This window comes from Furipterus horrens, unplaced genomic scaffold, assembly GCF_987537825.1.
Source record: "Furipterus horrens unplaced genomic scaffold, mFurHor1.1.pri manual_scaffold_7, whole genome shotgun sequence".
Lineage (NCBI taxonomy): Eukaryota > Metazoa > Chordata > Mammalia > Chiroptera > Furipteridae > Furipterus > Furipterus horrens.
Window position 1 is genome coordinate 269,513 of NW_028327177.1, and position 26,830 is coordinate 296,342.

Consider the following 26,830-nt stretch of genomic DNA (forward strand, 5'->3'; position numbering starts at 1 on the left):
CTCTCCTAGGGTGGTGCGCCTCCTTCATTCAGGCCAGCCCCCACCAGCCTGGAGAGCATCTCCCTCCTAGACCACCGATTTTCATCCAGTGTGCTACCAAAAAATTTAAAACGTGCAATACCCGACTATTCAGTCAGGGGCACTGACCTCTTTCCCTTAGATTGTCAAATTTAAAAAATGACAACAACCAGCACAACAACAGCTGTTTGGCGTGAATGAATCAAAATTAGACTTTTTGTTAGATTGGCAAAAATACTTTTTTTGGTGTGCCACAGAATTTTAGTAATTAGTTTAAGTGTGCCGTGACATGACAAGTGTAGAAAATCACTTCTAGACTGAGCCGCAGGGCCTTGTGACTGCCTGGGAAGCCCTTCCTTGTGCACCCACACACGACACAGCTGTACTCACTCCCACCCTGAGAGAAGCCAGGTGGTACTCAAAGACTCCTAGACAGGGACTGTGACCCATGGAGCTGTATCCTTAAGGCTTGTCATGAGAAGTAGCCAGTCAACCCCTACACCTAGGAGACTTCTCCCTCTATGCACACCAGCCAAGGGCACTGCACAAGTGCCCCCAAGAAATGAGAAGCATCCTCCCCAGCGGCAACCCCCAGAGCGTCTGGGCGGAGAGGACAGGAAGAGGAGTAAGGCAAGCCTGGCTCCAGGAAGTCCCCCATAACCAGGAAGTTCAACTCACTCAGGGCCAGTGAGATGCATGGTTAGACAGGCACCAAGAGAGGAGGAAAGTGGTCTCCAGGGTTCTGGGGAGCCCACTGAGGTCCTGCAGCATCCCCTGAGAAAAATCCCTTGAATCAACCGTGTCCCTCTTTTTTTCCTGAGGTTTCCTCCAGGAAGCCGTCCCAGATCACCACTCGGGTCCTTCCAGCGGCTGAGCCTTGAACGCTGGGCAGGCCCGCATCCCTTCGTGGCAGCTTGGCTAGGGTAAATCACTTTTCCATCTGTTAAATGGGAGCCTGGGACCCAGCCCAGACAGACTGACAAAGTAACCGTGGGTCCCTTCCAGGGCCTTTTCCTTCCAGTTTGTAGGGAGTGCCAAAGTCAGTCCAGGGGTGAGAAATGAGGCCTGGGTGGCCGCCTGCAACCCCCTCTGGAATCTTCCCTGCCCCTCCCTTCCAGATTAACTGAAACTTGCTAATTGTGGCAGCCCTCAACTTGCTCCCCTCCCCCACTGCCGTATTCCACCCTCCCTTTGCCTCCCCTCCCCTCCCATCCCCTCCCCCTTCCATCCGAATGATAAAGGGCCCAGCCTGCCTGCCCCCACCCGGCCTCAGGCCTTGGCCCTGCCTTACTACGGTGCCCCATTGCCCTGCGCCCTCCGCCGGGCCAGGCCCCTGCCCACGTTGTCGACCTCCCCTTCATGGGGCCCTGCAGCAACCCGCGCCTGGGGCTCCCCGGGGCAGAGCCGCCCTCCCAGGCCCCTAAGAGGAGGAAGAAGAGATACCTTCGGCATGACAAGCCCCCCTACACCTACTTGGCCATGATCGCCCTGGTGATCCAGGCCGCACCTTCCCGCAGGCTGAAGCTGGCCCAGGTGAGAGGGTCCCCGCTCTCCCTCCCACTCCGTGGTCCGACTTTTTCCCAGATCCGACCCCCACCTACTCCCAGGCTTAGGATCCCGCCTCCATCCCCACCTGACCCTACCAGCTATGCCAGTGGGGCCAGTCCCTGTCTTGGCACCGGGGAAAAGAGCTGGAGTGCTCAGAAAAACCCTTTCCAGTGAGGTGCCCTCTTCTCCCTCGGGCGCACAGGTGTTGGGGACGGCGCCCCTAGGCCTGGCTGTGGGGGAGGGGCGGCTCTGCCCTGTCCGTTCATTCACTGGCTCACAGTGCCTGCGGGCTCCCCGTGGTTTCAGATCATCCGTCAGGTCCAGGCCGTGTTCCCCTTCTTCAGGGACGACTACGAGGGCTGGAAGGATTCCATCCGCCACAACCTCTCCTCCAACCGGTGCTTCCGCAAGGTGGGGCAGGGCAAGGGCGAGGGTCCCAGCCGCGGGCGGGATGGGGGCAGAAATCCTGAGTATACGGTGGTCTGGCGGCCCCACCAAGCTTGCCCCCTATACACACACTAGGTGCCCAAGGATCCTGCGAAGCCCAAGGCCAAGGGCAACTTCTGGGCTGTCGACGTGAGCCTGATCCCAGCCGAGGCGCTGCGGCTGCAGAACACGGCCCTGTGCCGGCGCTGGCAGAGCAGGGGTGTACGGGGGGCCTTCGCCAAGGATCTGGGCCCCTACGTGCTCCATGGCCGACCCTACCGACCACCCAAGCTGCCCACTCCGCCCAATCCCCAGCTGCCGCCCAGCGAGGGCTTCAGCATAAAGTCTCTGCTGGGGGACCATGGGGAGGGAGCGCCACGGAGCAGCCCAGGTCCGGCAGGTTCCCTTCCAAGTAAGGAGGAGGTGGTTCCCACGCCACCCCTGCCCACTGAGAGGCCTCTGTGGCCCCTCTGCCCACTTCCCGGGTCCATGAGAGTGGAAGGGGAAACTTCCCAGGGGGGAACAAGCAGGCCCCCGCTCCTCTCTCCTGAGCCCAGAGCCTGGCCCCTTCACTTACTGCAGGGAAACTCCAACCCTGGGGGACTGTCTGGTGGGGGTCACAGGACCTCACTTTGGGGGCAGCTGCCCACCTCCTACTTGCCCACCTACACTCCCAACGTGGTGATGCCCTTGGCCCCACTACCACCCACCTCCTGCCCCCAGTGCCCACCCGCAGCCAGCCCAGCCTACTGGGGGATGGCCCCTGAAACCCATGGCCCCCCGGGGCTGCTCTGGGATCTAGATGCCCTCTTCCAGGGGGTGCCACCCAACAAGAGCATCTACGATGTTTGGGTTAGCCACCCCCGGGAACTGGCTGCCCCCACCCCAGGCTGGCTACTCTCTTGGTACAGCCTCTGAGGCTCCAGGGCTGGCCTCTCCCAGCACCACCCCCCTGCTGCCGTTGAGTCGTTTTGAGAGGAACCAAGGCCACGAGGACGCTAGAAGTGTGGCCACAGTGGCCTTGAAACACCAGACACCAGCCATGCTGAGAGTCCACCGTGTTTACTGGAGTGGCCCACAAAGGGCTGTGTCCACTCGGCACCACCGCGGCCCTGATGGTCAGTCAGCCCTCTCCTTCCTCCAGAAGTGAGGCTGGGAGGAGTGGAGCCACTTGGAGTAGCCTTCCCTGTCCCCTTCCTGGTCCCACCTCCTCTGGCCCTCTGTCCATCCATCCATCACCATCTGACACCTCCCCTCTCCTGGCTGCTCGGTTGGGGGAGGGAGAACTTAATGGCGGCTCCAGCTTTAAGTCCTGTCCTCAACTGTCCGGGAAGGAGGTAGCACCTTTTCCGGGAAGTGCATAGGGAATGGGCCCTACCTGGGCTTGGTGGTGTAGTGGGGAAAGTAACGGTAAAGGAATCGACCACGTTTTAATGCCAAGTCTGATTTTTGGTGGTGGGGTGGTGACGGTGTTGACTCAGAAACCAGCAGGCCAGGCCAGGCTGCTCTGGGGTCCCCTGCTGTGCGCAGCGACAGCAGCAAATGGCGATAAGGAGGGAACCAGAGCCTGGGCCGAGGGGCGGACTTTTCTCCCCACCTCCAACCCCAACGCAAAACACTCCTCGCCAGGAGGGGTTGAGGGTACAATACTGGGAGTTGGGGGGCCAGTGAGCCCCCAGGGTCAAGGAGGTGGGGGCGGGGGAGGGGGGGGTAGTAGAGGCGCACCCCTGGCTCCTTGGGCCAGACTACGAGAGGAGGTTCCCTGGGGGCACACGAGCTGAGCTGGAGCCACTGTCGGGGCTGGGGCTTGGAGGGCTGCCCGGGGACGGTGTTGGGGTGCAGGGAGTCCCAGTGAGTGGCGTGTCGGTACTGAGGGAGGAGGGCGTCCCAGAACGCGGGACCCGGCGGCGCCGAGCAGGCCCCAGCTCCACTTGGCCTACTCGCTCAGCGAACTTGAGCGAGCACACGGTCTCGCCGAGGTCCTCAGGCCGCGTGGAGATCTGCCGGGAGCAGCGCTGGTGAGCGATGGGCGGTGCTTGGCATGCAAACCACTCTCCCCGGTCCCAGGCCCGCCCCTTGCCTGCGCGGCGGACGCCCACCTGCAGCAGCAACACCACTGTGGCGCCGCGGCCGAGCGCGGGCTGAAGCAGGCGCGTGAGCTGCGAATCGCGGAAGGGCACATGTGGCCGGCGGGCCCGCAACGCGGCCATCACTCCTCCCAGCGCCAGCAGCGAGCGGTTGATGGTTCGGGCCTCCCGCCTACGCTGGGCGTCCTCGGGGTCTCCCTGCGCCCTGCAGATGGCCCCCGCCTTCCAGGCACGCTCGGATCCCGCCAGGTCCACCAGGTGCAACGCGCCTATAGGGGCAAGCGAGCCTACGTGGAGGGAACTCCGGTCTCGCGTCCGATGAGGCCCCTCGCAGGGTAGGGCGCCTGCCGGCACGGTACCTGCAGTGCCTGAACCGCGCGTTGGGGACGCGGCTCGCAGTGTCAGTGTAACCAGGGCGTGCGAGCGGGAGCTGTGCTGGTTCATGGCTGTGGCGGCGGTGGCCCGGTTGCTCCTCCCCAGGCTCAGCATCTGGAGGCGGCAGGACAGGGCCCGGCCTGCTGTAGGGTCCACCCGCCCAGGTGCAAGCACAGGGCAGAGCCTTGGAGCGCTGCGTGCTCACTGGGTAGCCTTACCTGGTTCAGTGTCTCTAGGTTGGGCACGTCCCAGTATGTGAGCCCAGCCACTTGTATTCCCCCTTGGCCTGCCGGGCCCTGCCTCACGACCAAGCGCTCTGGAGGCCCTGGGGCTAGAAGGTCCCTAGTGAGAAAGGCCAGGGCTTGGTTCAGGGCTTCTTTGCTTGCTGGGGGTGGGGGTGGTGGTGGTGGTGGGAGGCGGCCAGCGTGCGTCCCTGACCTGACAGCCTCGTTGTAGATCTCCACCATGCTGAGAGTCACGCAATGCTGCTTTCCAGTCCTCATCTCCCGGAAGAGTGACTGCAGCGCCCTAGGTGCTATGCCGGGGTCTTCGGGTGGGCCCTGGAAGCGGGGTGGGGCACCACGTTGGGCTCCCATGCACGCGCCTGCCGCCAGGAGCCACCCGGAGCTCCCCACCCCCCCTTCCCACCTCCATGCTGTAGGTCTTCCCGGTGCCTGTCTGACCGTAGGTAAAAATGCAGACACTGTAGCCTCGGAGGCAGGACAGCACCGTGGGCTCCAGCTCCCTGAAGACCTAAGGATGTGAGTGAGGGGTCCTGAGCCCCTCACCTGGTGCAAGGCCTGTGTAACACTTGATCCCCCTGGAAGGTTGGCTGGGGGTAGGGTGGGGATCCATTGGAATGGTGGGTCTCCTGCCAGGCAGAGGAGGCTCTTAGGACAAACTGTCATTTGCAAGAATTTGCCAGGCAAAGGGGGGGGTGTGACAGAAAGAGGGAACAGGCCTGCTGGGTCCTGGAGTCCTGGCAACCACTTGGGAGGCCCAGGAGATCAGCAGTCAAGAGCCCAGACGCTGGGCTCATTGCCAGGTTCAAATTCCAGGGTGTATGATTGCCAAGGCACCCCTCACAGGAGGCAAGGAGTAGAGTGGCACCTGTCGTGTGGGTTAAGGGGGAACATGTGCCCAGAGGCTACCATGGTATTTGGCACACAAAGGATGGCTCTAGAAAGGCCCTGAGGGTGGGGTGTGGAGGATGTGCCCACCCAGATCACTGGGACCTGGGCCCAAGGAGGGGAGATGGGGCTGCGGCTTGTGTCCCGTTGGCAACTGGACACCAAGGGCAGCCTTTGGAGCAAGGGCACAGCCAGCTTTGGGCACAGGAAGCTGGTGACTGACTGTCAGTGTGCTGGAAGTGTTAGCTTCTGGCCATGAGGGCAGCGCCCAGAATTGCAGTTGGGTCACTAAAACTCCATGACTGGAAGGAAGCACTGGGGGTGCAGAAGCGCAGATGGCGATAGATGCCTTTGTCCTTCCATTCAGTTATGTTGGATGGCGCTGTCCAGCACCAGGGGCCCCTGTGCAGGGTGGCAGCTTGGTGGGCAGGGTGTGGCGCTGAGGCCAGGGCAGTGTGTCAAAGAGAGGTGGGCGGGAAACGGCTGTGGTACCCCAGAAAGTGGGGCAGGGAGACCTGGCTACCCTCTGGGGCCAACAGGGGTCTGAGTCTCAGCCAGCTCTGCCGCTGGCCTAGTCCCCTCCCGGGTCTGCCTCCACTCCTTGAGCTATGGAAGCTCTACCAGCAACATTTGTGTGTGGCAGATGGTGTGTGTGAAGCAAGTAGCTGGTGGGCTGAATCAAGCCTCTAGCAGGAAAGCGGGGTGGGGACTAAAGCTGAGGCTGCAGGCGGGCCTGCTCGCCAGCACCCTGCTCTGCACCCTTGGCTACAAAGCATGGAGGGGTGCCTGTCGTCACTGCTGGCGGACTCTAGACCCCGCCCTTGGCATAGGCAGCCAGTGAAGTCTGGGGGAAGGTCACAGCACGATGCCACCCCAGCAGCACCGAAGCTGTGCTCCCCAGCCAGCTCCCCATGAGCAGTGGCCATCACCTCACATGGGTTCCTTTTCCTTAAGTTTTCAGGTAAAAAATTATTTTTGAAAATGTTAACCTTCCTCTCTAAACTAGATGGCTCCCCTGGGCCAGCAGAGCTTATGTGGGGGGGGGGGCGGGAGGGCAGGGCACAGGGAAAACCCTGGAAGGAACACAGGTGCCCGGCTCTGCCTCCCCTTCCTTGTCCTTCCCTGCTGGAATCTAGTGACTCTTGCTCCTGGGAGGACAGGACGGGGCAGGAGAACCAGAGCCTCTGGGGACTCTGAGGGTGGGTCAACACAGGTGTGAGGGTGAAGCATCACCTCCTCCTGGCTGGCATCTGGAGGGAAGACCCAGTCCAGGCGGAAGCGACGCTGGTGCCCTCGATAGCAGGTAGTGACCGTGCCACCTGGGCCAGGCTCCGAGCTCACCAGGCTGGAGGGTGTCCCTGGCCTCAGCCGACACAGCACACGGATGTTTCCTGGGGTGGAGATCAGGTCGCTGGGCTGCCTGCCTCCCAAGCCCTGAGGCACGGAGAGGCTCCAGTTGCTCCAGCCTGCTGGCCCCACTCCTCTGCTCCCCGAGTGGCCGTACCCTTGAGCTCCAGCAGCCGCCCAGGGCATCCAGTTGGAGGCCCCTGCTGCTCCTCGGGGAGTCGAGTCCCAGCCCTACTGGCTGACAGTGCTCCCAGGGCCCAGGATACCTAGAGAGACAGGGATGTGAGCAAGCCAGTGGGGCATAGCCCAGTAGCTAGGGTGGGGCGCTAAGAGCAATATGGAGCCACCAGCCGTGGTAATCCACAACTTTCAGGGGCTCTGGGCCCCTGGGGTATCATTCACTGGGACTGGCATGGAGCCCATGAGTCAGGAGGACCGTGGGCAAGAACGTCATGTTTCCTCTGGGCTTCTCGACAATCCAGTCAGGGGTTCACTGTCACCCCCATTTGCACAGGACAAAAATGAGACCCAGAAGTGAGGTCTGAGTCACAGGAGTTGTCTTGGTTCCAGAGCCTACCACCTCCTTTAGAGCAGGCAGCTCCCTGGGGGTGGGGAGGGAGAAAGGAGGGGTTCCCCAAGGGAAGAACAGTGATCAGGCTGCCCAGAGAGCACCCACTGAAGAGGGAGCAGGTGGTCCTGACCTGGCCACAGGCCTCGCTCAGTGAACCCTGACAGCTCTGGGTAAAGGTGCTGACCAGGCCTCGGAGGTCCCCGCAGCCCTGGCGAAGGCTGGCCATGCGTGCCCGAAGTCCTGGCAGGGGGAGGTGGTTGTGAGGGAAGGCCTGGCCCCCGTGGTCTTCCCATGGACCCGCCTGCCCTGGGCCTTACCTGCCAGCTGCCCGTGCACCTGCTGCAGCTCCCTTCTGCAGCTCTGCTCCGTCTCCTGCTGGAGCTGCCGGAGGGCCCGCTGAAGGCCCTGTAGCTGCACCTCCTGCACCCCCAGCTGCCCCACCCCACCCCCGTCACTGAGGAAATAGGCACTTACCAGGCCCTGCCTCAGACATCCCCTTTCCAGTGCCTCAGTCGTCCCAGCCCCTGGGCCCAGGACCCACCTGGACTCGGAGAGCTTCTGTGGCATCCTGGGCCTCCTGAAGCCTGCCCTGGAGCTCCACCAGTGCCTCTGCCTCCTCCTGCAGGAGGGGCGAGAGCCCCTTGAACTTTGGAGCCAGGAGGAAACTTGGGGAGGAGCATTCTTGCAGTCCCATTTCACGCGAGGGGAAGTAGGGTCAAGAAGGGCAGACAGCCAGTCACAAATCCATGCGGGGCTTTCCCCCAGTCCCTTGCTTGCCTGGGGTCACTTGGAGGAGCCATGGGGGTGTGTGTGTGAGGGGGCTGTTCACCCATGGGCATCCATCTCCTCGATGGGGCTGCCCTGGGCCTGTCCACAGTCCTAGCCCTGGCCCTGGAAAGTCAGAGAGAGCCCCCTGCCTCTGTCCAGGGTACCAGGTCCCGAGGGAGACTAGTGTGCAAGGACACCAGCCTGCAGGGACAGCAGCAGCTAAGGAGAAGCATACCTGGGCAGCCTTGGTATGGGGACCAAGACCCCAGTGCCTCAGGAGGTCCCGAGTGAGGATTAGACTCTGTTTCAGGGCCTCGTTCTCCAGGGTTAGATGCTGAACCCTTTTCTCGGAATCTGTCGCCCCCTGGAGGAGAGGAAGCCCTTTAGCCCAGGGCCCTCTCCAGCCCCCTGCTTGAGCCCAACCCAGCAGCTCACCATTCCCAGGTGCAGGTGGCCCAGCCCATCCTGCAGATCCAGCTGCTGCTTCAGCTCCTCCAGCTGGGAAGGAGGAAGGGGGACAGGGTGGAGCACCTCCTTCCAGCCTCTCCAGTGCCCACCATCTCCTAGGCCCCTCACCTGTCCAAGGATGAGTTGTTCCAGCCGCTGCCAAGCCCTCTGCTCCTCCTCCAACTGGGGGGGCTGCTGCCCCTGGGCCTCACCCCTCAGTGAAAGGGAAGGGCTTTCTTCTTGGTATGTGGGTCCTGGAGTGGGGTGTACCCAGTTAGGATTGATGGAGGTCTCTGGCCTGGAGGTAAGGCTCCCTGGGAGCAGGGCTTGGGGACCCTGCACTCCAGGGCAATCAGGTTCTGGAGGGCTTCACTCCCCGCACACACTCTTTTCAATCCTCTACCTCTTACGCACCAGCAGGAGTAGGGGGCTGCACCTCCGAGGCTGGCTGAGTTCCCTGGGGCAGGGCCTGCCTCCCCCTGGGGCTCCGAATCCATGCCAGGAGAGCCAAGAGCTGACCAGTCACGGTCAACAGTGGGGAGACATCACCAGGCTGTGAAAGAGAGAGGAATCAGAATGCAGGAGACCAAGGGAGGGCTGGGCTGGAGAGCAAGGACGGAGCGCTGGAGGAAACCCGGCCCGCCTCGTCAGCCCGCTCACCTTGTTCGGATCCGGAGGGTGGCCGCAGCTCTCTTCCGCCCCCCGGTGGACAGAGAGGAACTCAGCGAGGCGCACCAGAGCCTCCTCCAGGGAGACCAAGGCGGGGCGGCCCTCGGCTCCCCCTCTCGGCCCATCTTCCGACTCCGAGCGGCCTGCGAGGCCAGACAGCGGGAGAGGAAGGCGTGCAGGGTCACGTGCTGGAGGCTGGGTCACCAGATGGCACCTGTCGAGCCTCCCTCCCAATGAGGTCATGGACACCTCCCCCTCTTTGGACGGCGGGGTTCCCGTATGGCCCCGGGGATGCAGCGCTCGGACGCACGACAGCACCTACCGACCAGGCCGGCCAGCTCGGTCCAGAGTTCTGCCGGGGACTGGTCGGGGCGGCGGCGACCCTCGGGCTCGCAGCGGGCACTCTAGTAAGGGAGCACGGGAAGCGCCTGATGAGAGCTCGGGCAGCCTCCCTCTGGGGCTGAGGTCTCTTGGCAACACCAGTGCAGAGACGGGGGTCCCCGGCACAGCCGCCTCCGCAGCGCCAGCCCTGGAGACCTGCGCGGCGCGGGCCTCCACAGCCCGCCCCCGCTCACCTGGGCAGGGTCTCTGGGGTCGGCGGTCGCCGCAGCCCCGCCATCCCTGCGGAAAAGGCTGTAGAAGATGTAGATGAGCAGCGAGTAGAAGGCGTACATGGGAGCGCGGGGCGGCAGAGGGCCTGGCTTCGCGCCGCCCCGCGTCCCCGCGCCCGCACTCTGAGACCGCTCGGCCGCCCGCAGCAGAGCCGGTGCGCATGCTCCGGGCGGCCGCCCCCACGACTCGGCTCCCGCGGGTGGAGGGCGCACGCCGGAGGAAAGAGGTGCAGAGACAGGTGTCCCCGGGCCCACACCCGGACACCTGCCCTGCCCACGCCCCCACCCCTGCTTCGCGGAGACACCAGGCTGACATCTCCCACGACCCAGCACCTCCTTTTCTCGGAACCCTTCCCAGATCTCCGCGGAGGCCCCCACTGCCCTCCCCCTTAGAGGCAGCAGACCCCCTCCCCTCCCCTTGCAGCCCCACCCATCACGTCCTCGTACTGCCCCTTCCCTCCACTCACAGCTCCTCCCAGAAACCTGCCCCTGACGGCCCCACCCCTCCCTGTGTTGACAGGCCCCGCCCCTCTCCTCACAGCCCCTCCCTCAGGCTCTTTCCCCTCCCCCCGCAGCTCCCCCTCAGGCCCGCCCCTTACCCCGGCTCCCTCCCAACCACCGAGTAATACGCTCTATTTTCGTACAGAGGCCTTCCTTCCAGCCCCGCCCTCCTCTCTACCCGCTCGGCTAGAGTGCCCCGTTCACCCCGGCCCCGCCCCCGGCGCTCTAGCCTCCGTTCCTCTCGTTGGTTCGTGCGGAGCCTCCTCTGGCCGCGCGCGGGAGGCGGGACGACCCCGGGCGGGCGGCGCGGTGGACCCGTTCAGGCCTCAGACTTGCCGCCGCGTTGGGGACCCCCTGAGGGCCTGTGCTGTCCCTCCTCCCTGGCTGGGTTCCGAAACGACGCCTCCCTGAGCGCAGGGCCCAGGCGCAGAGGGCCTGCGCGCGTCCCGCGCCGCTCTCCCTTAGGCCCGACGCCCACACTTGGGTTCCAGGGCTCACTCCCGCCTAGTCCACGCCCCCCCCCGCTTTCTCTTTTCTCGGCCAAAATAAGTTTTTCTTCCCCAGAGTTGTGTCCAGTGACCTCAGAGCCCCAGAAAGTTTTGGGTGAGCCTATCCCAACATTTAGAAATGGGGCTCTGGAAACTGGGAGTCCTGGAGAGCCACTCTTAGGGCTCCAGGTCACCGGCCTCTGCGTTCCTTCTTCCTCTCCAAAGTTGAGGGGCCCCTTCCTGTCTCCTCAAACTCGCCACCGCCCGCGGTGCCATGGCACCCAAGCCGTGGGCTGAGTGGAGCATGGCCCTGTCCCACCTGGCACTGGGGCTGGTGTCCCTGCACGCAGCCTGGCGCACTGCTCAGGTGAGTACACGGGCTGGGCAGGGGACTAGTCCACTCCCACACCGCAAGGACCTAGCCAGTTCCTTGGATCAGGGAGAGGGTGGTGGGAGGTGAGTCTAGGGACCAGGCTTCCATGAGACCCCGAAACCTTTCCGTTTGTTTATTTTTTAAAGATTTTGTTCATTTTTACAGAGGGGGAGGGAGAAATGGGGGAGAAACATCTACCGGCTGCGTGTCGCGCGCCCCCTACTGGGGACCCGGCCCACAACCCAGGCAGGTGCCCTGACGGGGAATCCAACCGGCGGCCTTTCGGTTCACAGGCCGGCGCTCAATCCACTGAGCCACAGCAGTCAGAGCCCTTTCCCTGTTTAAAGTCAGGTCCTGGCCTCTTTGCCCCACATCTCCTCCCCTCCCTGTGTTGACAGGCAAGTCGAGGGGCTGCTGCTGGCTTCCTGCTCCAGGCCCTGGCTGCTGCCACCATGCTGGCCTCAGGGCAGGGCACAGATGAAGACTGTCTTACTGGAGCCTGGGTGGCCACTGTCATTGGACTGCCCCTTCTGGCCTTCGATTTCCACTGGGTAAACGGGGACCGCTCCTCTGCAAACCTGCTCCTGGGAGGAGGCATGGTGCTGGCAGTGACTGGTGACCACCTTGGCACGGAGGGCCGTTCTGTGGCTGGTCAGGCGGTGGTGCTGGTGGTAGCAGTAACCATTCTCATTGTGGCCGTTTTCACAACCAACACATACGGGATGTGGGGGGGCTTGATGCTGGGTGCTGCAGGGCTCCTAAGCCGTCTAGAGGAGGACCAGGTGCTGTTGCTGCCAAAGGAGGATGTCTGTCGCTGGGTCCTGGCAGCTGGGAGCTGGGCCTACCATCGGGCTTTGCACACACAGCGCTTGCAGTGGGAGTGATGTTTGGAGACTGCCAGGCAGGTTACCCTGGTTACCATCTCCACTCCTGGAGCCTCCTTCCCGAGAGATAGACTCTCCTTTCTCCCAAACTGGGCTTGCTGCAAGACGACCGATCAGGGGCAGTGTCTGGGCACTGTCCCTCCTCTGGTGGAGTGTGGGGACCTACCTAGCCCAGAACGAAGGGGGCGGGATCCAGGCACATTTTGAGGCCTCATTCTGGGCAGACCATGATTGTGGATCCAGACAGAGGCTGGGTCTCCAATAAACCTGAAGGATTCAGCAAGAATATGGAATCTGCCCTTTCTTGGGTGGGATTCAGCTTTCTAAGATTCCCAGGTCAGCAACTAGGTTTCCTGAGCTAAGGAAAGGGATGTGCTGGCAGCAACCTGGGGCCTCATTCAGCTTGGCCTGCTGCTAGGACCTGGACTGGGAAGAGAATCCCGGGAGCTTGCTCTCCTGGAACATGGTGGAGTTCTGAATACACTGCATAGCCTGGCAGGTGGCTGTCTGGGGCAGTGACCTTCATGGGCTGCCGGCTGGGGTGGGGACAAGGGAGGCCGGTACCACAGCTGTTACGGGAAACGCACATCCCCTCGCAAGGCCAACTAGACCTCTGCCTGTTTGTCCTCCAGCCTGTACGACAGGCAAGTCCTGATTTCCTGAGACACTCACTTTCCTCTTGAGCTACCTACCCCAGGGTTAGGAAACGAGATTGGACAGAGCAGTGAGTTGGAGTCAGGGTCCCTAGAGCGCGCTCGGGGAGCCCCTGCGCTTGCGTGCTGTGTAAGCACAGCGGGTCCCACAAGGAAGGGAGGGGGTGGCCGCGGGGCCTCTCGCTCCCATGAGCCAGACCAGAGCCCTGTGCACGCAAGCTCGAGCGTTGAGAGACAAAGGGACAGACTCGGACACACCCCGACTCACGGGTCCTCGGTTGCCTTCCGCGTCCCAGTGGAGCTACCGGAAGCGCGGCATTGGCTCGCGGACCCTGGAGGTGCGCCCTCATCGGGTCGCCCTGGGCTCCGCCCCCTGCCTGCCCACTTTCTGTAGGGGCGGGCCCTCAGCGTCGATTGGCTCTGGCTGCCGCACCGTTCAGCCCCAAGCGGAGCTCCAATTGGCCCGAGAGTGTCACGTGGCCGGGGGAGACCCAGGGGCGGTGGGGGTAGGGGAGAGAGCGCAGCAAAAACAAAGATGGCGGCCGCCCCAGGGTCGGTGGCCGCTGCTGCTGCGGGTCGACGCGCGGGCCACACTCACTGAGGCCGCGGCGCAAGGAGCGGGGCTGCGAGGTCGCGGCAGCGGCGAGAGGGCGGCGGCAGCGCGCGGCGCCTCTAACCTCTAGCCGCGGAGGCGCGCCCGCACCCGCCTGCCGGGCCGGCCGGCAGCGATGTCCGGCGCAGAGGAGGCCGGCGGAGGCGGTCCGGCTACGGGGTCTGCCGGCGCCGTGCCGGCCGGGGCCGGGCCCGGGGCGGCTTCAGGGCCGGCGGCGGTGGCGGCTCTGGGCGAAGCGGCAGGGCCGGGGCTCCCGGACGAGGCGGGCCTGGCCGGCGCCCGGCAGCTACAGGAGGCGGCCGGCGACCCCGACGCGCCGCCCAAGAAGCGGCTGCGGACGGCCGAGGCGGCCGAGGCGACGGCGGCGGGCAGCGGGAAGCTGGAGGAAAGGCTCTACTCGGTTCTGTGCTGCACCGTCTGCCTGGACCTGCCCAAGGCCTCCGTGTACCAGGTAGGGCCGGCGGCCCGGTTTGGCCGGCGCCCCGGGCACCGCGTCTCCTGGAGGCCAGGCCGGAGCCCTGGGGCCCAGCTGTCGGGACTCTGGCGCCTCTTCGGCAGCTCCCCGTTCTCTCCTCTCAGAATTGTGTCCCCTGCTCCGAACCCCTTTCTGACTTGCTCCGATTCCCCTTCCTTCCCGACCCGCACCTCCGATCTGCTGCCTAGATGCCGCTCCTCCTTGCAGCTGCCCGCGCTGCCCCCTCAGCGCTGCCCGGCCCACCCTTCCCGGCGGACGCCAGAGAAAGCCGGTGACAGAGGCCCACGCCCCTCCCCCACTTCAGAGCATACTCCCCGCATTCCCGAGGTATCTCTTCACTCAAGAGCTCCTCAGTTCCTTCAGCAGCCACCCCGTCCCCTGAAACCCGTCCGCCCCTCCCTTCCCCCGCTTCCTGGTGTGGAGGAACCTCCTGCACCGGGCCCGTCCTCAGCGCGCCCCTGACCCTCCGGACGCGCTCTGCCGCAGGGGAGGCTCCCCAGCCAGCCTCGCCCGCCCGCCCGTGGAGCTCCGGGAGGTCTGTCCTCAGAGTCCTTAACCGACTCAGGGCCGGCGTGCTCGAGGGGACCTGGCCTAGGGGGGTCTGGCCCAGGCCCCATGTGGCGACGGTGACCACGCCCTGGCCCCAGAGCTAGTGTACAGCGTCCTGCCTTCTTCGCCTGGCCGGCGCCACCTCAACCCCCTGCCCCTCTGCCCCGTCCCCTCCGAGTCCCTCTGAGGAATGAAACCGGTTTCCTGTCACTTCTCTGCACTGCCGGAGCTGGGGTTAGCTGGCAGGGCCTTGTCTGTGCTGCTCCCACTCAGCCTGGGTCTGCGGGCGGGAGGGCTGGTGGTCAGTCACATGGGCCCGTCCGGGTGGCCGTTTCCCCGGCGCCGGGTCTCCAGGCCCTTTCTGCTGTGCTGTCCGGTCGCCGGGAGGACCGCGGCGGGATGCGGAGGGAAGGCAAGGGTGAGGAAGGGGTCCAGTTCTCAGCCCCCGCTGCTGGGCTTCGGGAAGCTCCTGGCCAGCGGCCCTAGGTCCGCGGTACTGCAGGCGTCTGGCCTGGCGCCTGTTGGGGGAGTGCTTATAAGCCCTCCGCCTTGGCCATGCTCTTGTCCTTGTTCTGGTCCCTTTTCCCTTGCCCAGGACCTTCTGATCCTCCCAGGTGGGAGAACGCCTTCCTCGGGCCTTGAGCGATAGATAGCTCAGGAAGGGAAGGACAGTGGTGAAGGGCCTCAGAGAAATTTGGGGGTGTCCTCATTCCCCCTCAGGTGAGTGGGTTGGAGCGGGACCTGGCACAGCAGCAGGCCACAGGGTGCTGGCTCCCGGTCCACTTAGCAGAGAGCAGTGCAGAGCCGCTGGGGACAGGGCCTCTGAGCCTGGCTGGTTCCAGCTGGGAGCTGAGCAGCCGTGATGGAGAGCGAGGGACCGGAGCAGCACTGGCTGCGGGCCTCCCCACGGCCTGGTGGGCTCTGCCTGGGGCTTCCCTGGGAGCACGCCTGTGGAGCAAGGAGAACCCGCTGACACGGGGTCCCGGCTCCAGCCCTGGAGCCCACGCAAGCCCCGCTGTTCCCAGTGACGCTGGGGCCTGGTTGGAACGTTTTCTCACCTCTGGAGGCCTGGAGGAAGCCCCAACACGTGTGATTGGTGGGAGAGCCCTTGGCTCTAGAAGGGCTGACTGGAACCCTGCCCTGGTTGGAACTCACTGGCTGCTGAGGATCGGCTGTGGGATAAGCACACAGTGTGGGTTAGCAGGGCTTAGATGGGAGGGGCCCGAGAGAGGGCTCCAGGAGACGGGAAGACCTCTTGGTGGCTTGCTGCTGTGTGCACGGTCCCATTTCACTCCCACAGTGAGCTTGGTCAGGGATATTGAGGGCAGGAGTCCAGACAGGCCTGGTCAGAACCAGAGCTGGGTTTGCTTTTGGGGGGGATCTGGGCTCCACATGCTGCCTTGAAACGTTGGGTTCAGAGCCATTGCTGGCCACCATCTGTGGACCTGGACTTAACCACCCCCGTGCCACCCCCACTTGCCTTGGTTGGAGAGCTGTGTTGACTGGCCGCTGGTGGAGGCCTAGCCTAAGCAACATGTGCCTGACCCCATCGGACCCATGGCTCAGAGCGGGTAGCAGCCAGGCTGTGCCTCTGAGGGCTGTCTCATGGTATCCCTATGTGCTACGCTTGGCACTGGGGCTGTGGGGATAACTCCATGGGCCTCAAGTTGGCTGTGTCTTGGTCACTTAAGAGCTTGCTCTCTGGCCACCAGACCCCACCTCCATTTCACCAGGGAAGTCTTGATGGCAGACAGAGCTCGCCTTGGGCAGAAGTGGGCCAATTGGGTGGGCTTGTCCACCTGCTCTCGAGTGTGAGCCCTCAGCCCCACAGGGCCGGGTCTCAGAGCACAGATGGCACTGAGGCACATGGCTCTCTCATCATGACCTGCGTTAGGTCGGGTCAGGGCCAGAGCAGGTACCGCAGGTGCTGGCTTTGATGTTCTCCGTGTGGGTGTTAGGTGTGTCCTTGCTGACTGGCCTGACAAGGTATGTGGCCGCCTTCCAGAGTCCCAGGCAGGCCCCCGGGATGGGGGCAGCAGGGCTGCAGGAGCTCCACACAGGAGTGGGCGTCTCGGAACTCCAGCTGCCATGTGCTCTGGATACAGCCGTCTGATCACAGCCACGGGACCTGCCTCCTCTGACGAGGGAGGGCCTTCTCTGGGACAGACAGCCTCGGGGGAGCACGATGGCTGAAGCCTCATCTCTGACCTCCCTCCTGGGCTCTCCCCCTGATTTTCACAGGAGGCCCAGCTTATCCGTCTGGTCCTGCTGAGGTAAACTGAGGCTCTGAGCCTTGGAGTGGCGTCTGGAGGGAGGGGCCGCACAGCTCCCCCACACACACACTGTCTCTCAGCCAGAGACGCTCCCTGGGACCCTCATCGGGAAAGGAGCCTCTGGGTTGTGGCCCCGACTGGCCCTCTGACCCCAGTGCCCACGGCTCCTGGCCTCAGACCTAGGCCTGCTCCTCCAGCCCGTTACTCCTGCACCCCTTCCACCTGGGTGCTCCTGCTCATCCTCACAGGCCCTGCTGAGCAGCACCCTGTGGGACTGCCCTCTCCCAGCTGCAGGCGGCTGGGCCACTTGCCACTGTCTGCCCTGCAGCAGGGGTACATCCTGCTGTACCGGTCCCCCCAAGGCCTCCTGTCTCCCAGTGCTCAGCTGAGGTCCTGGCCCAAGCTGCCTGTTACCTGATGGGCAGTCACATTAGTGAGGGGCCCAGGAAGCAGGGGTGGCTCACTCTGCCCAGGCACCAGCAGGTACAGCACAGGCCTTAGGCACAAGGCACACTTTCTCAGCAGCTGTGGGCAGGCCTGGGGCTGCAGGTGCTGTTTCAAATGAGTCCCAGTGGGTGTACCCCCCCCCCCCTTGCCCTAGGACCCTTCTCCTCAGCTCCTCTGTCTGTAGCTGACTCGTGGTTTGAGATGGAAGAGGTCGCAGAGAGGAGCTTTAAAGGTACATCTGCTTAGGTGTCCAAATCCAGGGCAGAAAGAGGAGTTTCTGGACTCTGGCGAGACGAGAAGTATTTTTTTTTGTGATGGTGGTTTTTCATGTGAATTCACTTGTGATTTAGGCAGCACTTAGGCTCGGTGTGAAGAGCCTGACTCTGGCAGTGACAGGTTCCCCCTGAGTCCTGGCTCTCAGGGTGGTGTGACCTCAGGAGCCACTGGCCCCATACTGTAGACCAAAATGGGGCTTTTGTTCAAACATCTGCGTGCCTCCCACGCTCCAGGGTCCCTCCTAGTCCCCTCTGTTGAAGAGGTGCAGGACGCCTTGGGCAGAGAATGTGGGGTGCCTGAGGCACTGCTGGGCCTGACCAGGGACCTCCAGCTGGACTGTGGCCTGAGGCTCTGGCAGCTCACAGTGAGGCCGAGTGTCGAGCCTTCCTCCAGGGGGAAAGAGTGTAGTGCTGCAGGGGCAAGATTTGAGGGGACCACCTGATGCAGGCTTTAAAGAGAGCCTCAGGCCTTTTGACCGTGGGTGTGGTTCCCAGAAGTTGACGGGGAGGGGTTTTCTAAGACATGCTTACGACCAAATTTCTGGGGTCTGGGCTCCTCGTGAGTCTAGACGGTCCATTCAGCGCCCCTTGGCCCAGGTGGAGGCCCTGGCCTCTGCAGCCTCGGTGCACCGGAGCTGCCTGTGGCCAGGCAGAGGGAGGGGCTGCTGGCTGAAGTCCTGGGGGGTGGGACTAGGGAGGGGCTTGCCAAACCCTGACATGATGACCACTGTGGTGGGTGTTTGTTCTGCGCCCGCCATGTGCTGGGCGCTGAGCCACACTGCTTCTTCAGCATGTGATGAGGCCAGTTCTGTACTCATACCTTTTATGCCTGAGGAAAGGGAGGCCCAGAGAGGGAAGTGACAGGTCCAAGGTCGTACTGTTACTGACCTTGGACCAGGGTCTAAACCAGCATCTGTCCTTGGTGGGCCTGGGGCCTGGGTTGTGGGTCCCCCCTCCCCTCCCCTCCCTGCTACCAGGGACTTCCTGGTGAGTAATGGGAAGGCAGCCTGGCCTGGGCACTGCATGAGCTGTTTCTCGGGGCGCTCAGGATCTTGAGGGCTTGGCAGCAGCGTGTCAGGTGGGGCACTCGGACCTTCCCTGGCTGGTACCATCCATCAGAGGCTTGGCCTGTGGCCAGCACTGTGAATAGTCCTCCGGGGCCTGGCTTCTAGGGCAGGTACAGCCCAACCCGGCTGTTCCAGAGACTGGGCCTGTGCCACCCTGTAGCCTGGCCTGCCTGCGGAACTGGGGAGGCCTGCATGATGGGGTGTGTGGTGACTGCCCTGCTGTAGACACACCACCTAGGCTGGGTGTTGGCCGGGCCTGGGCCAGCCACCTGGTGTCCACCGGAGAGTGTCCCTTGGGTAGCAGCTAGTGATAGGCTGGCTACATGTGAGAGTTGGCTTGTCCCTTGGCCAGACTAGCAGCTCGTAGAGCATCTTGCTGGCTGGCCGTGTCCCAACTCACAGCTGAGCTGTTGGGGTGAAAGAACACTGACCCCATGTCTCCGCAGAGGGACTGCTGTGTCACTTGAGCCTTGTGGGGTCTGGAGGCTCTGGGAGGGAGGGTTTGGGGGCCGGTCCAGGAGCTCAGGTGTTCTCGTAGCACCCTCTTCCCGGATCTAAGCAGAGGCCACCTGGAGGGGCCGCGCTGGGAGATAGGCAGTCACACACCTGGCCACTTAGGGTGTCTCTCAGCAGCTCTCAAGACTCCATCCCAAGTCTCCTCAGGCCCGCACCCCGACTAGGCCCCCCAGAGACAGAAAAGAAGCCAGGTGCGGGGACCCCACTCAGTGCTGTCTGCTCTACTGGACTGCTTAGCAGGAAGGCTGGGCCCACCCATGGTGTGGGCCCAGGCCCAGGGGTCTCCATGTTGGTGTCCTGTTGGGCTTCACTGAGCGTGGTGCCTCGGGGCTCAGCCTGCAGTTTCCTCCCATGAATAGCTTCCCTCCCTGCCTCTGGAGGCCATGATAGTCCTCTTCCTGAGGCCGCAACGAGGGGAGGACTCTGGGCTCTGTTTGCTCAGACCCTTGTTCTACATCTCCCACGAGGTGGCAGCAGACTGGGGCAGGTGTCTTCCCCCTCCCCCCCATTTCCCTGCTCCTTGCCTCTCTGGCTCCCCACTGACCCTGGTGGGCAGCCAGGACAGACTGCCTCTCCGCCCTGCTCCTCCTCTGGGAAGGCTGCGGCCTCTCCAGGCCTGAGCCCAGCTTCTCCCTGTCTTTGTGCACAGGCTAACGTTCGGCCTGACTTAGAAGTCAAGTTTCAAGGGCAGGAAACCTGTGGTATGTGTGGACGTGGATTCTGCGAGGGAGGCCTTTGTCCCCAACCTCAGTGCGCCCACTGCCGGTCCTCAGCACATAGGGCTTGTCACTCCCTAGACCCTTGGCCTGGCTTCTCACCGCTCCTCAGCTTGGTGTGCATAGACTCCTGAAGCAATAGGATGGTGGCTGGTGTTTACCTGGGACCCCACGCATGTGGACAGGGCCTGGGAACGGCCCTGGGAACCTTTGCCACATTGCCTCCCACTCTCAGAAGGGTCCGGGACCCCAAGGGAAGCCTGTGTCGCAGTGGCTATCTGGAGATTTGCCATGGCTGGCCACGGGTGGCATGCCTAGGCCAGCTGCTGTCTGTGCATTCACCCTTAGCCAGCCAGCCGGTGGCAGCCCCCAGTTCAGAGCTCAGATGAGGACCCCACACTCCCCCCAGTGTTCTCCAGGCTCCATGTGACTACCACACCTGCCCTGCTTATCTGTCCCTGCCCCTGAGCCAGGCCTGGGGGGTGAGGGGACCTGTGTTTGCCCCAAGAGGACACTCAGCTCAAGTGTTGTTGTTGTTGTTTTTAATCTATTGATTTTAGGGAGAGAAAAACATCCATTTGTTGTTCCACTCATTCATGCATTCATTGGTTGATTCTTGTACGTGCCCTGACAGGGGATCGAACTTGCAAACCTGCCATATCGGGACAGCACTGTAACCAACTGAGCTACCCAGCCAGAGTTCTGCTCAAGTCTTTACTCCTGTACCTCTTGGCTCCTGTGTGGGTCTGTCCTCCCCAACACTAAGCCTCTGGTGGGCCGGGCCCATAGCCCGCAGGCCCTCTTGATAGCGCCCAATGTGTGCTGAGGAGGTATGTGTGGACCCAGTGAAACCAGAGATAGGAGTTGAGCTGGCAGCTTGCCATCCACAGGCTCAGAGACTCCCAGCAGGAGGGACAGGTTGGTGACAGATGATGTCTGGGCCTCAGATCTTCAGGTTCAGAAAGATGGGGCCCGGTTCTTACCCGTGGCAGCAACGCATCTTGCCTGCCTCTCACCCTCCCCACCCCGTGCCCACCTCCCTTTGGCATGCACTGCGCATGTGCCCCTGTCCTAGGCCAGCTCCGCTTCCCCACCTGCAACAGCTTGGGGTCCGGGGAAGGCCCTTGCAGGTAGCCATCCTCCCTGGGTGGGTGGCAGCTGCTTTCTCACCAGTGCTGGTCAAGGAGGTGCAGAGGGGAGAGGCCTGCTCACAGCATGAGTGGCCCTTCTGAAGGCTAGGGAGAGGGCACACATGCATGGAACTGGGAGCAGTGTCTCCTGACCCCTCAACAGCTTCTGGCTTGGTGCTGCCGCCATCCTCGGCCAGAAGTCCAAGTTCTCAGGCATCCCGAAATCAGGGCCTATAGGGGACTTGGGTTGTCTCTGGCCCCTGGGATAGGAAAGGGCCGGGCTCCCCGCCGAGGTGCAGAGCCGTCACCTCTGCAAGTTGCCGAGTGCCCCCCACCTGGGGACAGCTTCCACAGGAGCCTAGCTGGCTGTGTCTTAGCAGGAAAGAGGCCTGTCGCTCCTGAGCAGTGTCCCTCTGGGTGCTGAGCACCAGCGCGCCTGCGCCTCTGGTCACAGCAGCCCCCCTGCAGCGCGAGCCCCTCAGATAGCCTGGCCCTGGCTGGGGCCGGTAGGCGGCGCAGGCGTGTGTCCGAGTCCCACAGGTCTGTGAGCTTCGTCTCCCTTTCCTTCTCCGCAGTGTACTAATGGTCACTTGATGTGCGCTGGCTGTTTTATCCACCTACTAGCAGATGCCCGGCTGAAGGAGGAGCAGGCCACGTGCCCCAACTGTCGTTGTGAGATCAGTAAGAGCCTCTGCTGCCGCAACCTGGCTGTGGAGAAAGCCGTGAGCGAGCTGCCCTCTGAGTGTGGCTTCTGCCTGCGCCAGTTTCCCCGCTCCCTTCTGGAGAGGCACCAGAAGGAGGAATGCCAAGACAGGTAACCGCCTGGGCGGAGGCCGCCTGGTGCAGGCCAGGCCCTGGCGTGCAGCGCACTCTGGCTGGTCCTTGTTGCCTGGGTCTCAGGTTCTGTACACGCATCCACTGGATGATCACGCAGGGCTGGGTCAGCATGAAGCTGCTCAGGGTCCAGGCCCTACATTGTGATGGGTGTGGGACTCGCAGAGGGTAGGGCGCTTGTATCTGCACACAGTGGCCGTCTGGATATCACCCTGGCTCTCTAGGGTTCTCTGGCTGTGTGGTGGCCTCTTAAAGGAGAGAGTAGCCCACTCAGGATTGCCGGGATCTCGGTGTGAGGCTGTTCAGCCACTCCACCGTCCCGAGCCTCTCCTGGAGTGGAGCTGTGCAGGGCCAGGACTGTGGTCAGTAGCCACTATTGCCAAGCAGGACAGAGACGCCACAGCAGTGGCTGTGGGTGGCTTGTGCAGTCACAGCTTGCACAGCTCCTTCTCTCCATCTCACACTCTGGCTTCTTCCTGGGGGACAGCTTGTACTGAGTGTGTCCTTCAGGGAGCGGCTCGTGAGTGAGCAGGGCTGAGCAGAGGCATGGGCGTAGACCGTGACCACAGTGCCCTGCCCCCCAGGGTGACCCAGTGCAAGTACAAGCGGATCGGCTGCCCGTGGCACGGCCCCTTCCACGAGCTGACGGTGCATGAGGCCGCCTGTGCACACCCCACCAAGACGGGCAATGAGCTGATGGAGATCCTGGATGAGATGGACCAGAGCCACCGTAAGGAGATGCAGCTCTACAACAGCATCTTCAGCCTGCTGAGCTTCGAGAAGATTGGCTACACAGGTGAGGCGCCCGCCGCCCACTGCACACCGCAGAGCCTGGGGGTGGCTGCTGGGGGCCTGGGGAGCAGTGGGCTCTGGGCAGTGGGTACAGGCTGTGCCAGGTGGCTGGGCTCTGGACAAGCTCCTGGTGAATGGGAGGACAGCTTGGGGGAGAAGGTCGCCCAGAGGCTGAGCAAGGGAGGGGCCGGGGCAGGACCTCAGGGGCACCTGCATGGCTCTCACAGAGGCCCCTCTCACCCATCTTCCCCGCCCAGCCCAGCCCTGCCACCTCAGCAAGGTGGCGTCCTCACTGCATGGGGCCGCACAGCCTTGGGATAGTCAGTCTGAGCTGAAGGTGGGTGTGTCTTGGGGGCAGGGTGGTCCAGGAGCTGGTGGCCTGCCCTGCAGAGCCAGAGGCAAGAAGAACTCTCATCGTGTTGGGTCCCGCCTGTGGGTATGAGGCTGCAGTGGCCACAGACCTCCTGAGGCCGGCAAGAAGATGCTCAGGGCCAGGGCTCCAGCACAAGCTGAGGGTGCCGAGCTCAAAGTACAGAGCTGGGAGTGGACGCCCAGGCACAGGCAGGCTGGACTGCATCCAGGCCCACTGGATCTCGTGGGCTTTCCTGGCCACTGCCTTATGGACATGCTGGGAACAGGAGCCAGGCCAGAGCCTGGTCTAGACACTGAACAGCCAGAAGCACCTGCTCATGCTGGGGCCATTCAGGGAGACTCCAGTCCTCTACTGCCCAGCCCACACCGGGGGCCAGCTCACAGCACCAAGGGCTGTTACTGGCAGCCAGCCACCATGCTGCCTGGACTGGGCCTGGCTTAGTGTGAACCTGAACAGGCCTGAGAGGCTGAGGGCCCCAGGGCCCGGTTAGTTACAGCCTCAGTCTCCCTGGTGGGTGCCGTGGCACAAACAGTCCAGGCCAGGCCTCTGTGCCTGGGTGGGCCAAGGCATCCTGACTTGGGCGTTGACAGGGCAGGGAGCCCATCCACGCAGGAAGGACTGACCACCTCCGTGGAGGGACAAGCCAGCCTTGTGCATGGGCTGTGCTGAGGACTGACAGCAAAGCCCAGCAGCGGGCCACACGCCAGCGCTCCACTCTGGCCGGATGCCACGCACCGGCCTGCCTGCCGACTTTCTGGCAGCTATGTATGGAACCAATAAAGTGCACTGTTCTCAGAACTGCATCCTGTCTGTGTGTCTGCTTACCCACGGCCCTGGGGCGGGTGGGTGGGGGGCCAGGAGGGAGGCAAGGGGTCAGGCTGGCCGCCTGCCTCGCAGCCGCTGGACTCCCTGCAGCTAACGCGTGTCACTTCTGTTTGTAGTTCTTTTCCCAAAGCTTGTGTGTGCCTCCATTTGCCATAAATGCCTTTGGTTTGTGACAAGTAGAACTCCTGTGTCCTCCTGGTAAGTTGCCTTCCTCCCCGGCTGAGCTTGTGTTCTCAGCTGGTGGGAAGGTGCCACCGCTGGCCCAGCCCACCCTGACTGCCGGCTCTGTCCGGCCTGTCTGTCTCCACAGAGGTCCAGTTCCGGCCGTACCGCACGGATGACTTCATCACGCGCCTGTACTATGAGACACCGCGGTTCACGGTGCTGAACCAGACGTGGGTCCTGAAGGCTCGCGTGAACGACTCAGAGCGCAACCCCAACTTGTCGTGCAAGCGCACGTTGTCCTTCCAGCTGCTCCTCAAGAGCAAGGTCACGGCACCCCTGGAGTGTTCCTTCCTGCTGCTCAAGGGCCCCTACGATGACGTGAAGATCAGCCCCATCATCTACCACTTCATCTTCACCAACGAAAGCAACGAGACGGACTACGTGCCGCTGCCCATCGTGGACTCCGTGGAGTGCAACAAGCTGCTGGCCGCCAAGAACATCAACCTGCGGCTCTTCCTGTTCCAGATCCAGAAGTAGGCGCCCGCTGTGTTCCACACACCTGCCCGGCCGCGGCTTTGCAGTGCTGTCTGACCATTTCAGCAGAGGAGGAGGAGGAACAGACGTGAACACTGGGAAAGTCTGCATGCGTGTGCAAAGGTGTGAGTGCTCACCACCTTGCCCTGCATCCCCGCCCAGGCCACCAAAGCTGGTCCAGGGACACCGTGAGGCAAGCACAGCAGACCTGCCAGTCCCTGAGACTCGGCGAGGCGCCCCACCTGCCCTGGGCTGCACACGGCTCCTGGGCCAGGCGCATGGGGTGCTGGCTTCAGACAGCATATTTGATTGCAATTAAAAAGGCACCCTTGTTTCCTACTTTCTGTTTTGTTCAAGGGTAAGGTGTGGCTATGATTGGACAGCGAGGGAGCTTTGGTTTGGCCTGGGGGTCAGAGCCTGCCTATCCCTCACTATGCCCTCTGGGAGACACTTGGAGATGCTATCCCTGTACCATGAGCCCCCCACAGGAGAGTGGGCAGGGTTAGGGGTCTCACAGCATCCTCAGCACACTTCCCAACCGCTCCAGGGAGGCAGGACTTGGCCAGCTGGGCTCAGCAGACGTTTCGGAATGCAGGGTGAAATTCTGTCTCTTCCCAGGAAATAAATGAAACTCTTTACATGCTCCTCTATACATTTTGCAAATTTAGCGAGAGAGAATCTATTTTCTGTCACCAGGCCATGAGGAAAGCTCTAGGGTCCGCTGGTGGTGGCCAGGTTTGGCTGGGTGAGAGTCAGAGTGGGCCAGTCACCCCCATGCTCTCAGGAACCAGCTGCTGGTCCTGCATCGGGCCCCCTGGGGAGGTCACTGCCGGAGCAGCTTGGTTTCTCACTGGTGGTTCCTTCCCGGCCTTGAATTTGCTGCCCCCTGAGGCCCCAGTGAGTAGGCCCAGTATGTGGGCTTGAGCATGAGAAGAGCCCTGTCTGGAGGCCACTGGGACCCTCGGAGCCACTGGAGAACTCATCTCCCTCACCCCCACTCTCTTCCCTTTCTTAGGAGACCTGGCTCTTCGGTGACAGCTTCCTGCAGCTTCAATACCAAAGATCTGTTTCCTTTTCCCCTGGCCAGGCCCACCCTGTGCCTCAGAGCAGCCCCACTGCCGGGCCCTGCAGGGCTCAGCGGGCAGCGCAGCCATGGCCAGGCCTCTGGGGCTCCTCCCTCTTGCCAGGCTGGCTTCCGAAGCTACCCTGAGGAGCTTGTTTGGCTTCCTGCTCCCAGCCCAGGGCTCGTGGCTCTGGGGAATTTCCCTCCTTCAAGGCCAATGGCCTGGCCACTGAGGGGTCCAGGAGGCACACTGTGTTTGGTTTTCTGTCTCTGGAGATCCCACCGTAGCCCCCCGACAGCAGTCTCAACTTGGGCACACCCTGGCGTGAGTCTTGCTGCCCTCAGGCTGACCCTGCCTGGTGGGCACAGAGGATGACACTCAGGTTGATGCTTGCCAGGTGGCCTGTGTCACTGCATCTTGGCCTCCTGGGGCCCACACCCTCTCCAGGGAGTTTCTGGGTTCCAGGTGACAGTGCTGGGAGGGCTCCAGACAGGGATGGCTTGCCTGGCCCACTTGTGCCTGGGTGGCTTGTGAGAGCCTTGAGTCCACGGAGGGCAGCCCTGGGGCGCTCCTGTGGGGGCAGGGGCGGGGTGGAGACTGCAGATTTCTGCGCAGGTGGAGGTACCTGGCTGCAGAGGGGGCTGGGTGTCCTGTGAGTGGCAGGAGGCTCCACAGGGCTTACAGCCCACACGTCCTGCCCCAAGGGCGTGTGGGAGGGGACCAGGAGCGCCCTCCCTATGGAGGGCATGGGTGTGCATCGGGGTGCCGAAGAGGACTGCAGATACCCCCAGCCTGGGGCAGCCCGGCCCCCACCGGGTTGCCACAAACCTCGTGGCATCTTGCGGGGGGCTGTCTCCAGGGTCCCCTGCCCCTTGGCACCCTGACCTGGAGCTGCTGGAGGTGCCACCTCTGCAGATGCAGGGGAGGCCTGGGGACACCGTCCGCTTTCCCATCCCCACTTCCGTGACCACTCCATCCTCAGCTCACCCAAAGTGAGATCGTTTCAAAAATAATAAAAAATGTTTTAAACGGCGGTTGGAGAGGTGTTTTTGCCACTGTTGGAAATGACTTACACGTCACTTTTGTGGTCTGAGTTCTCTTCGGATATTATTTGTATGTAACTGTAGTTTTAAAAAAGTTCCAAACGATGTTTCGTCTATTTCTTTATGAGAAGACAGCCTCCTGGCATGCGGCTGACCAGTGGGGAAACTGAGGCACAGAGCAGTGGGTGCCCCCTGAAGGGGAATCGGGCCTGGGGCTTAGCTGCCCTCAGAATGCTGGGGTTG

The 26,830-nt window shown here is 62.8% G+C and overlaps 4 protein-coding genes across 10 annotated transcripts; 3 read left to right on the forward strand and 1 right to left on the reverse strand.

Moving 5' to 3' along the window:
• The first annotated feature begins 1,236 nt into the window (after positions 1–1,236).
• On the forward strand, positions 1,237–3,499 carry FOXH1 (forkhead box H1). The gene is made up of 3 exons (XM_090283232.1): positions 1,237–1,551; positions 1,873–1,977; positions 2,089–3,499. The coding sequence occupies exons 1-3, from the start codon at positions 1,378–1,380 to the stop codon at positions 2,908–2,910; spliced, it is 1,101 nt and encodes a 366-aa protein (XP_090139358.1). The 5' UTR covers positions 1,237–1,377; the 3' UTR covers positions 2,911–3,499.
• Positions 3,039–10,369, reverse strand: KIFC2 (kinesin family member C2). 7 transcript variants are annotated; one of them, XM_090283165.1, is made up of 18 exons: positions 9,962–10,368; positions 9,709–9,790; positions 9,378–9,529; positions 9,132–9,270; positions 8,847–8,971; positions 8,706–8,768; positions 8,506–8,634; positions 8,044–8,121; positions 7,820–7,934; positions 7,633–7,742; positions 7,089–7,197; positions 6,818–6,975; positions 5,103–5,207; positions 4,893–5,014; positions 4,673–4,796; positions 4,439–4,568; positions 4,092–4,348; positions 3,039–3,992 (listed from the first exon to the last, which is right to left on the reverse strand). In XM_090283165.1, exons 1-18 carry the CDS (start codon positions 10,058–10,060, stop codon positions 3,738–3,740), a joined length of 2,352 nt encoding a protein of 783 aa, XP_090139291.1. In that variant the 5' UTR covers positions 10,061–10,368; the 3' UTR covers positions 3,039–3,737. The 7 variants fall into 7 exon arrangements, with proteins under 7 accessions (XP_090139291.1, XP_090139290.1, XP_090139285.1 ...); XM_090283164.1 differs by having other exon boundaries at positions 8,706–8,971; positions 9,962–10,369; XM_090283159.1 differs by lacking the exons at positions 9,378–9,529; positions 9,709–9,790; positions 9,962–10,368 and having other exon boundaries at positions 8,044–8,148; positions 9,121–9,339.
• Positions 10,370–10,655: 286 nt separating this feature from the next.
• Positions 10,656–12,529, forward strand: TMEM276 (transmembrane protein 276). Its single transcript, XM_090283246.1, has 2 exons — positions 10,656–11,353; positions 11,758–12,529. Exons 1-2 carry the CDS (start codon positions 11,261–11,263, stop codon positions 12,241–12,243), a joined length of 579 nt encoding a protein of 192 aa, XP_090139372.1. The 5' UTR covers positions 10,656–11,260; the 3' UTR covers positions 12,244–12,529.
• An 878-nt stretch (positions 12,530–13,407) lies between these two features.
• Positions 13,408–24,568, forward strand: ZFTRAF1 (zinc finger TRAF-type and ring finger containing 1). The gene is made up of 4 exons (XM_090283226.1): positions 13,408–13,960; positions 21,533–21,771; positions 22,376–22,587; positions 24,092–24,568. Exons 1-4 carry the CDS (start codon positions 13,625–13,627, stop codon positions 24,481–24,483), a joined length of 1,179 nt encoding a protein of 392 aa, XP_090139352.1. The 5' UTR covers positions 13,408–13,624; the 3' UTR covers positions 24,484–24,568.
• The last annotated feature ends 2,262 nt before the right edge of the window (positions 24,569–26,830 follow it).

Bases quoted from the DNA above. Each gene is read 5' to 3' on its own strand.
- FOXH1 (XM_090283232.1), top strand. From the start codon at position 1,378: ATGGGGCCCTGCAGCAACCCGCGCCTGGGGCTCCCCGGGGCAGAGCCG. The intron at 1,552-1,872 runs GTGAGAGGGTCC...CCGTGGTTTCAG, and splicing joins GCAGGCTGAAGCTGGCCCAG to ATCATCCGTCAGGTCCAGGC. The intron at 1,978-2,088 runs GTGGGGCAGGGC...TACACACACTAG, and splicing joins CCAACCGGTGCTTCCGCAAG to GTGCCCAAGGATCCTGCGAA.
- ZFTRAF1 (XM_090283226.1), top strand. From the start codon at position 13,625: ATGTCCGGCGCAGAGGAGGCCGGCGGAGGCGGTCCGGCTACGGGGTCT. The intron at 13,961-21,532 runs GTAGGGCCGGCG...CCTTCTCCGCAG, and splicing joins CCAAGGCCTCCGTGTACCAG to TGTACTAATGGTCACTTGAT. The intron at 22,588-24,091 runs GTGAGGCGCCCG...CTGTCTCCACAG, and splicing joins CGAGAAGATTGGCTACACAG to AGGTCCAGTTCCGGCCGTAC.
- TMEM276 (XM_090283246.1), top strand. From the start codon at position 11,261: ATGGCACCCAAGCCGTGGGCTGAGTGGAGCATGGCCCTGTCCCACCTG. The intron at 11,354-11,757 runs GTGAGTACACGG...CTGTGTTGACAG, and splicing joins CAGCCTGGCGCACTGCTCAG to GCAAGTCGAGGGGCTGCTGC.
- KIFC2 (XM_090283164.1), bottom strand. From the start codon at position 10,060: ATGTACGCCTTCTACTCGCTGCTCATCTACATCTTCTACAGCCTTTTC. The intron at 9,271-9,377 runs GTGAGCGGGCTG...TCTCTTTCACAG, and splicing joins ACCCTCCGGATCCGAACAAG to CCTGGTGATGTCTCCCCACT. The intron at 7,198-7,632 runs GTCAGGACCACC...CTGTCTCTCTAG, and splicing joins TGAGCGAGGCCTGTGGCCAG to GTATCCTGGGCCCTGGGAGC.